A 10,881-nucleotide genomic window follows, 5' to 3' on the forward strand; every position below is an offset into this window, starting at 1 on the left:
TCTAGGAGATCCCCCATAGGCTAATGGGGGAAGTGGAATTTTTAAAGAGACAGTACATTCGATATTCGATAATTGAATTTGGACTATTCCGTAGTCGAAGTACACGAAGTACAAAGCTTGAAATTTGAATTTTTTAATTCGAATTTTCGCTTCAACTTTTGATAAATCTGTGTGTGTGTGTGTTTACAACATTCCATATCATTCACACCGCATCACAATACAATACAATGTTTTTATTTATTTTTGCACTCTCGTACTTTATTCTTGATACTGTAGAATCTACATTTTGGCGACTACAGTTTTGGGGATCACAACCCCTAATCACCTCGATACCTCCCACATCCCAGGGACAACTGCAGACTTGTGGGAAGCAGCATTCCAGTGTGTTCCATCCATAGAAGGGTTATTTAATAATAATAATAATAATAATAATAATAAAAAAGCATCTCTAGGCTATCTCTAGGGTCTCTACATCTCCCATAGCTTTTCCCTTCATACCCCATTGGTGGGACCCCTAGCTACCCGCTGCTCCTTCTCCTCCTCCCTCTGCTGTCTCCACCTGATTTGACTTGAAAAGATCTTTTATTTTCTCCAGGGAAGAGTTTACAGTTTCCATCACTCCTTTCTCCAAAAGAAAACCTTCTGTGTCTGCCTCCACATCATCAGGATCTCTGATCTTGTCCATAGAGGTCTGTACATAGCGAAGGCTCACCAGCACCGAGGCCTGACAAAAACAAAATGGCACATATACATTTCTAATTGATTCATTTATTTGTTATATTTATCATTTTCTTATTTATATATTATATTTATCATTTTCTTATTCATATATTTATCATTTTCTTATTTATATATTATATTTATAAATTTTTTAATTTATATATTATATTTATCATTTTCTTATATATTATATTTCATTTTCTTATTTATATATTATATTTATCATTTTCTTATATATTATATTTATAATTTTCTTATTTATATATTATATGTATCATTTTTTATTTATATATTATATTTATAATTGATTTATTTATATATTATATTTACATTTTTTTATTAATATATTATATTTATCATTTATTTATTTATATATTATATTTATCATTTATTTATTTATATATTATATTTATCATTTTCTTATTTATATCTTATATTTCATTTTCTTATTTATATATTATTTGTCATTTATTTATATATTATATTTATCATTTTCTTATTCATATATTATATTTATCATTTTCTTATATATTATATTTGATTTTCTTATTTATATATTATATTTATCATTTTCTTATTTATATATTTATCATTTATTATAGGTCAAAGTGCACACACACACACAATTGGGAGGCACATTTATCAAGGGTCGGATTTTTAATTCATGTGAGTTTTTTTAAACTCCCTTAAATTCGAATAATTTTGAAATTTGGCAAAATGTATTCATAAAATCGAATATATAAAACTCTGACAAATTTACAGACCTGAAAACTGGAATCGGAATTGATCAAACTCAGAGAAAAAACTCGAATGTCAGGAAGGCTGCAAATATCTCCAAATTGATCCCAGACTTCTCCCATTGACTTAAACAGTAATTCGGCAGGTTTTAGTTGGCAAATATTTAAATTTGAGTGTGATAAATCTCGAAAATCAAATTGAATTTTTTTTTTTTTACAAAACTCGAATCGAGTTTGGATAATTCCCTAGTAGAATTTGACAGTTTTGACCATAAAAAAAATGCCGGGGAGGTACATTTATCAAGGGTCGAATTTCGAATTCATGCGAGTTTTTTAAAACTCCCATTAATTCAAAATTTGACCAATTGAAATTTATTACTAAAACTGACCCGATAATTGAATTGACTCAAAAACACGAATCAAATTCCAGCAAACACAATTTGAGCTTTTTTTCTCTGAAAAAAACTTGAATGTCAGGAAGGCTGCAAATATCTCCAAATGGATCACTGGACCACTCCCATTGACTTAAACAGCAATTCAGCAGGTTTTAGGCGGCGAATAGACAAATTCAAATTCTTAACGGGCCATGGCATGATAAATCTCGAAAATCGAATTAGAATTTTTTTTAAAAACTCAAATTGAGTATGGATAATTCCCTAGTCGAATTTGACCGTTTTGACCATTAAACAATTAAAAATTTCAATTCGACACTTAATAAATCAGCCCCGGTGAGGCACATTTATCAAGGGTCGAATTTCAAATTCACGTGAGTTTTTTTAAAAACTCCAAATAAATTGGAAATTGGACCAATCAAAATGTATTATTAAAATCTAACTCGGATGAATTGAATCGACCCAAAAACTTGAATCGAATTCAATTCAAATTATAAAATCTCAAATCGAATTTAAAAAACTCGATTCGAGTTTTTTTTCTCTGAAAAAGGAGTAAATGCTCTGTAGTCCAGGTAGGGATTTCATCTGCTGCTGAACTACAATTCCAAGTAAAGCGGAGAGTGAATAAGGGAGGGGTAGGTGACAGCTGTTACACAAGGAGACAAGACAAAGTCGGGAGGAGATTTCGAATTAGAAAAAAAATAATAATGGTAAAATCCACTTTGTATGATCATTATGTGATCCTTTTGATCCATTATTAATCCGAAGTAAAATCAATTTATTTTTATTTGAATTTCGACGGTATGGGAGTTTCAAAAATAAAAATCCCATTACTTCGAAATTCGCCCCTTTATCTGCCCCTTAGTATATGAAATGCATTGATATGTAATATTGTATGGCGGTGCTGTTCACCTCTAGAACCAGGATTTAATCATATCCCTGCTTGATTAATTACAGATGAAGTGATTAGTATTTTGCTTACTGCGGCTGAATCACCTTTCGTTAACTAAGCAGAAACTTAATTCCAGAGCCGTATTGGAGGGATTTGGTTCATTTATAAGGGCACAATAAGTAGCAGTACAGCGATTCTTACGGATAACGTCAAACCACAATTCATTTTGAATTTATGATTTTAGTCACAGTTTTGTCCTCTAGTTTTTTCAAATTCATTAAAGGGCAAATTTTCACCAGCAACCACGTCGCTAACACTCTAGGCTACTTCGCGAGGCGCAAATTAGTTACCGCTACACTAATTCGCTAAAATGCAAAGTTGCGTCTCAGCAGCCGGATCCTGGCGAATTTTCTCTCGCATTACTTTGGCATTTCTGCTTAGCGAAACTTCGCTAGTACTCTTGCGCTTAGGTGAATTTGAATAGGGCGGGTGCCTAAAAGTCGTATATCGACGTCTTTATTAGTAATGTTGGTGCAAATTTTTTAAAACACACGTCCAATGAGCCATAATAAAGACACAAGAGATCCTCTAATGCCCTTGAACAAATGTTTCATACCCCTCAAAGTAGTTTTACAGCGTTTTTAATAGTTCGGACTTTTGAAGGCAATTCCGCTTTAAAAACAGAAAAGTCGCCAGCTTTTTTTTTTACAACTTTTCTCCCACACAGGATATGATGTCACTGACATAAGATTGAGGAGGATGTTGCTTCGTTTTATCAGTTCGCCTGGTCTGAGGTGGTGAAGTCAACTCTGGCGAAAGAAGGAACGTTCAGTAAAATTCGCATCTTAGTGAATTTGCGGAGTAACGACCGTTCGCCAGAGTGAAAAGTCACCTGGCGAAAGGGGGAGAATGAACAGTAGCGCCGATCTCATTCGCTAGCGAATTGTCCTCTACGCCTGTTAATGAATTGCCGATGTCCCTGCGGATAAGATTTCTGGGGAATTTTCGCATCTGCCACTTCGCCCGAAAGAGTTTGTAAATACTTTTTGTATCTACGCGAGTTTGCTTCAAGTACTCCCGTTTCCTCCCACACTCCAGAAATATACAGGCAGGTTAATTGGCTTCTGGCTAAATTCACAACAGTATGTGCAAATGTGATGATAGGAACCTTAGATTGTAAGCTCCTCTGGAGCAGGGACTGAAATGAATGATGCATAATATCTGTAAAGCACTGTGGACATTCTTAAAGGGATACTGTCATGGGAAAAAACATTTTTTTCAAAATGAATCAGTTAATAGTGCTGCTCCAGCAGAATTCTGCACTGAAATCCATTTCTCAAAAGAGCAAACAGATTTTTTTATATTCAATTTTGAAATCTGACATGGGGCTAGACATATTGTCAATTTCCCAGCTGCCCCTGGTCATGTGACTTGTGCCTGCACTTTAGGAGAGAAATGCTTTTTGGCAGGCTGCTGTTTTTCCTTCTCAATGTAACTGAATGTGTCTCAGTGGGACCTGGATTTTCCTATTGAGTGCTGTTCTTAGATCTACCAGGCAGCTGTTATCTTGTGTTAGGGAGCTGTTATCTGGTTACCTTCCAATTGTTCTGTTGTTAGGCTGCTGGGGGGGAGGGAGGGGGGTGATATCAGTCCAACTTGCAGTACAGCAGTAAAGAGTGATTGAAGTTTATCAGAGCACAAGTCACATGACTTGGGGCAGCTGGGAAATTGACAATATGTCTAGCCCCATGTCAGATTTCAAAATTGAATATAAAAAAATCTGTTTGCTCTTTTGAGAAATGGATTTCAGTGCAGAATTCTGCTGGAGCAGCACTATTAACTGATGAGTTTTGAAAAAAATGTTTTTTCCCATGACAGTATCCCTTTAACAATGTCTACATATGTTCACCTCCTAAAACCTGCTGATGTTCATGTTCAAGTCAATGGTAGGGATCCGTTGAGCCATTTGAAGATGTTAATAACCTTCCTGACATTCAATTTTTTTTTTCCGAGGAAAAACTAGAATCGAATACAAATTAAATTTTCAGATCGTTCCTATTCGATTGAATATTAGACATTCAATGTATTAAAGTAAAAAAGAAATTTGACCTTTGATAAATCTGCCCATTGGGATGCTGGTCTCATAATGAATTGGGCATTTTAACACCTACATAGTAATACAATGGATAGAATGTGTCTGGAAGAAAAGATTTATTCATGTTGCACAGTCTAGACCAGTGATCCCCAACCAGTAGCTCATGAGTAACATGTTGCTCCCCAACCCCTTGGATGTTGCTCCCGGTGGCCTCAAAGCAGGGGCTTATTTTTGAGTTCCTGGCTTGGAGGCAAATTTTGGTTGGATAAAAACCAGGTGTATTGCCAAACAGAACCTCCTATAGACTGCCAGTCCACATAGGGGCTACCAACAGCCAATCACAACCCTTATTTGGCACCACCCAGGAACATTTTTCATGCTTGTGTTGCTCCCCAACTCTTTTTACATCTAAATGTTGCTCACGGGTGAAAAGGGTTGGGGACCTCTGATCTAGTGGGTCTCACCTGCAGAAGAAAAGACAGGGTAACGGCTGCTCCATTGGTTGCCATAATTCCAGTGTAGTAGCCTAAAAGCGCCTCTCTGCAGCCCCTCACCCAGATGTTCAGCTCATCGCCCTGGAAGTTGTAGCTGTAATGGGCTGAGTTATTGGTGATCTGCATTTGGATGCAAGGCCGGGGGGAGCTGGGATTACAGCAGCTGAATGGGACACTGTCCATCAAGTACCGTCCATCCACATTACTTTTTATACGACTGAATAGAAAAAGAAAGTGCTGAACAGTTAAGAAAAGGAGAAGACAAAGCAACGTCGGTGGTTACACTGGGGAAGGAAATGAGATAAAATGTCTAATGATTTCAGTTATTTCCAGATTATCTAATGACGATGGAAATCTGCCTTTGTTCATAGACAGAACCTTGGTCTCCGTTACAGAAAAACTGGGGCAATCCCCTCCCCCTCCTTATTTTCTAGTGTTTCCCCAGATTATTATCATAAGTGCACCCCCTAAGGCTCAATTATTGCTACAACAGGGGCACAAATCTAAAATGGCAATAAGGTGATATCTGTATTATTATGGGTGTTCTGTTACACACCCTCCAATGTCAGTGCCGTTATAGTTGCAACGGATAGGCTGAAGCTAAATCTCAAGGTGGCCATAGACGGAACAATTCCGATCTTTCTTGGGAGAGATGTTTCCAAGAAAGATGGTTGGTTTCAATACACACATGTAGAGCTGAATGGTCAGATATACAATAGAAACAATAGAATTCTACCTGTATCTGATGATTCAGCACTAACAATGGCCGATGGTTGGGTCCCTTCAAAGGCGCCCAATCAACATTTTCCGTCCAGCCCGATCAACGAGCCGACTGATATCCAAGTCTTCTGCCGGCTCTCTTCCCACCATACACTCACCAAATTTTTGTGCGATATTATCTGTGCGTCTATGGTCGCCTTTAGCTTCAACACCATTTGCAGTTAAGAACAGCTTAACACAAAACGCGTAAGGCTGTGGACACAAGAAACTATTTTTTCACTTTGAACCAATTGCCTGGTGGAAGATTGTCTTTATTAAGTGCCTACTCCAAAGAATTTTCAACCTGCACAAATTTTTACACCTCATACATTACACCTATAGTAAACGAGGCCCTATTATTATTGTACTCACTCTTTGACTTCTTTAGAGCTGAAGTCCAGATAGCGATTGCTTATCCACTGCACCTCAAACCAGTCTTTAGGGTGGTTGTTTCCGCAGCACTGGAAGTCCATCTGCAGTTTGTCCATGCTCCTCTTCTGATAGCAGCGCCCGGGCGTGTCTGTGTCCTTGTAAAACCGAATTGCGTTCCTTAGCCCTATTTTAAGGGATTCTTCTAAGGTGCCCCTCAATGCCACACTGAGGACAAGGGCAGCCAGACAAACGATGCAGCTGAGAATTGCCAAAAAGAAAAAGGGCATCATGAAAGACTTCCAGCGTTGGTACTTTGTCAGATCCATAGAGGCCTGGCTGATCTTTCCTGCAAATATAGCCAGGAGTATTCCCACTAGCCCGGCTGTTATCACCGTGTTGGGAACGGCGTGAGCTGTGGTGTTGTCCATCACTTCATTGTGTATCCAGAGCTGCACCTTTAGAAAGATTCCCATTCCAAATGTCAGGCACCCCACTAGGACACTGAGCCAGGAGAGAAGCCATAGAGTTTGTGCAAGTTTCACTCGCCTCTGGAAAGAAAATTTGGCCTTAAAGAGGACCATTTTTACAGGGAAAGGGGAGCTTGAAGCCCCTTCTTTTTTCCCCTTGAGGGGCGGGAAAGGAAAAAGAAGGTTCTCGGTGCAGCACAAAGGAGCAAAGAGAGTCTGAGGTGGTTAGGGAGAATCCGATTAGCCGGATAATAATCCTGTCTATTCCTATCAATCACTTATTAGCAGTGACCCTTCCCATATGTCCTTTTCACACCTACAAGCCTATACTTTCTGCTTGTCTCCCTCTCACCCTGTGCCTTATATCTGACTCTTTAGTTCAGACTTTTTGGTTTTATCACTGCAAAGCCTTGTCACCAACAAACCCTGTCCTGATTAGCATATCTAATATTGCTTTCAATCTATAAGGATTTTCACATACCCCCCACTTATTTCTAGTTAACAAAGGTTTAATTCTAAAATATGTCAAATTTTACAACTGCGACTTCTTTTAGAGTCATAGCTCATGATCATCAGATGGGTCATACTGTGCAGTTATTATATTTACTTTAACTACATCATGTTTGACAGCTTTAGATCGACTGGAGATCTTTGCCTGGACACTGGACCACATCATTAAATTATTTGGTCCCTGGGCCAACAATCGGGTCAATACTGGGGCCTAGGCAGAACTATCAGAAGAACATTAACGTGCCAATGTGGTTCCGGATTTCCTAACCTGTTATCAAGAAGGCTCCATACACTGGACCAGGCACAGGCTGCTGATTTTGGCACCGGAAAGTGTGAATTTGCATGTCTGCACTTTTATCCACTGCTTGTGCCGGGCTGGTTTGGTGGTTCCGGGTGCAGCCAAGGAAGAAGGCCAATGTCAGCGTACGGGTTGATTCATGGCCCAGAGTGACATTAGCCTAAAGGGGGCCATAGACGTAACAATTACGATCTTTCTTGGAAAAGATGTTTCCAAGAAAGATCGTTGGATTCAATACACACGTGTAGAGCTGAATGGTCAGATATACAATAGAAACAATAGAATTCTACCTGTATCTGATGATTCAGCACTAACAATGGCCGATGTTCAGGCGCCTTCAAAGGCAAATCAACATGTTTTGTCCAGCCCGATCAATGAGCTGATGGATATCCACGTCTTCTGCTGATATCGTCAGCTTTTCCCACCATACACACACCAAATATGGTACGAAAATTAGTTTTGTACGATATTATCTGTGTTTCCCTGTGACCCTCTTGAGAAGCCAGCGCTGTACCTGGACTGAGCTAAACATAAAAAAGTCAATGACGTCCCTTAGTAAATACATAAAGCTGAAACGTTGCTGCTCTAATCAAACACTAAGTGGCCCGACAGATTTCTCATTTTCACTCAGGTGGGTCGTTCAGAAAATCAGAAGGCCTTATAATCTTATGCTTGAGTATAAATAAAAACACAGCTATTATCTCCAAATTCGCCATCATTATTTAAGAAAAAAAAATAGGGTGATGTAAAGGGCATATGTTCATCCTGTTTATAAAAAAACTATACATTTAAACATTGACTAAAGCTGGCCATAGACGCAAAGATCTGATCGTACGAATCGAGGATTTTCGGGCCGTGTGTGGAGAGTCCCGACAGGTTAGAAGATTTCTGTCGGCTGCTGATAACATCTCTGCGTGTAATGACGATTTTCAGTGGGAGAGTCGCCAGCTTCTGTCAGACATAACTATCGTACGAGGCGCGCCGCCAATGAGGCGAGCTGAGCCGCTCCTGCACCTTTAAGAGCTGAATTTCAATTGCACTCTCCGCAATAGTGTTTCTGCCTCCCCTCCCGACACGTAAATTGGTGGGGGGGGGGGCGGCCTCAGACGGCTCCTTAGTCAGAATCGGCGCTGCTGTCAGGGGCAGAACATCGGCTCATCTCTTCTTTTACTACTTTATTTAAACTGAAGGTCAGTGGCAGGTCGGGAGATGGGGACGTCCGATCGTTATTGCAGGTAATCTGCACGTCTATGGCCACCTTTAGGGGCAAATTCACTAAGATTCGTAGTTGCACCAGGCGTAACTTCGCCGCACTTCGCCAGGCATAGTTTCGCCAGTGCTCTGCAAATTCCCAAAAATCCGAAGTTGCGCTCAGGGGTAGCGTAAGGTTGTGAAGTTGCGCTAGCGTTGATTCGCTAAGCAAAGCAAAGTTACACTAGCGATGGTTAATTTGCATACGGCGCCAAATTCAAATTTCAATGGAGGAATACGTACAATCACTATAAATGCCTGGGAAACCTTCAAAACATCAAATAAAATGTTTATTTTGCCCTACACATGTGCCCACTGTATAGTTAAGGTGCCATGAGTCAGGAAATGTAGGGGGGAAGGAGGGGAGCCCCAAAACATTTTTCGATCTTTTTCAGCCTATCACCCATAATATAGAAAAAACACATAATATAGAAAAATTTGAACTTTTTTTGAAGCAATCCCTATCTACTCTATTGCGCTTCGCCTGGTCTGAGGTGGCGAAGGAAGTCTGGCGTAAAAGGTAGCGTTCAGTACACTGCGCAAGTTAGTGAATTTGCGTAGTTAAATCCGTTGCGCAAATTCGCCAGACGTAAGGGTGTGAAGTAACACTAGCGAGATTACGGCAGCATCCGTTAGTGAATTTGCGAAGTAATGAAAATGACCAACGCTAGCGAATTGACGGTAGCGTTAGGCGCTTCGGCGCTTAGTGAATTTGCCCCTAAGTCTCTTGTACAAGACTTTAGCAGCAGTTTTATCCGTCGCTCATCCTATTAGAACTGCCTTGTGCTTGTCAGTCTGGCCTCCCCCCTGATTAACACTCACACAATCTTGTTAACAGATGCCAGTTGTATAATTCCTTAATGACCCCGTTAGGAGCTTGTTTGTTACTTGTCTCCTCCGCACACAACTCACTATCACTTTTACGTCCATCATTATTTTTAGCACTTTCCCTGGGAGCCATTTCTGTGGGAGAATCTTCGTGTATTAGAAAGTGAACTGTAGTCATTTTCCGGCAGTTACTGTAGTCGTTTCCTCCCTGGGAAAGAAGCTCAGAGCCGGGTTACTGTGTGTGGCCCAATGTGGCCCTTTCAGCTGTATCCCACTCATGTAAGTGTACAGATAAAGGAACATACCGACAAGGGTTGGGCTGTAGAGTAGAGCAGAATAAGATGTTTATACAGGTGTCTCAGGCTCACTGTGAATGAACAAGATGCACAATTGTTTGCAGAAACAGAACTAGAGGGGGGCGGCCCTGGCGCAGGATGCGCAGCCGGGCCCCCCGCCCCCCTCCGTACACCCGGAACTGGCCGGGAATATGTGGCGCGCACCCCCTGCTCCCCCGATAGTTCCGCCCCTGATTGCTTGTCTCGTAGTCTGCAGCACTTCTCTTATACGGGAGCCAGTAGGGATGCACCGAATCCAGGATTCGGTTCAGGATTCGGCCTTTTTCAGCAGGATTTGGATTCGGCCGAATCCTTCTACCCGACTCAACCGAATCCTAATTTGCATATGCAAATTAGGAGCGTGAGGGAAGCTGTAGGGATGCACTGAATCCAAGATTCCCTTCAGGATTCGGCCTTTTTCAGCAGGATTTGGATTCAGCCGAATCCTTCTGCCCAGCCGAACTGAATCCTGATTTGCATATGCAAATTAGGAGCAGGAAGGAAATCACGTGACTTTTTGTCAGAAAACAAGGAAGTAAAAAATGGTTTCCCCTTCCCACCTCTAATTTGCATATGCAAATTATGGTTCGGATTCGGTTCAAATCTTTAGGATTCGGGGGTTCGGCCGAATCCAAAATAGTGGATTCTGTGCATCCCTAGAAGCCAGTGACATACACCTAAACTAGTAATGCTTTAGCGGCTATTGTCTGTCTGTCCAAAGGCTAAATATG

General features: G+C 40.4%; 1 protein-coding gene across 1 annotated transcript; it reads right to left on the reverse strand.

The window, feature by feature from the left end:
• Nucleotides 1-330: 330 nt before the first annotated feature.
• Nucleotides 331-7,061, reverse strand: rom1.S (retinal outer segment membrane protein 1 S homeolog; the record flags this gene model as incomplete). The annotated part of the gene is given in 5 exon segments (NM_001088224.1): nt 331-724; nt 5,301-5,547; nt 6,462-6,814; nt 6,816-6,821; nt 6,824-7,061. Coding segments are annotated over 5 exon segments (1,035 nt in total). The 3' UTR covers nt 331-514.
• Nucleotides 7,062-10,881: the final 3,820 nt, after the last annotated feature.

This window comes from Xenopus laevis, chromosome 4S, assembly GCF_017654675.1.
Source record: "Xenopus laevis strain J_2021 chromosome 4S, Xenopus_laevis_v10.1, whole genome shotgun sequence".
Taxonomy (NCBI): domain Eukaryota; kingdom Metazoa; phylum Chordata; class Amphibia; order Anura; family Pipidae; genus Xenopus; species Xenopus laevis.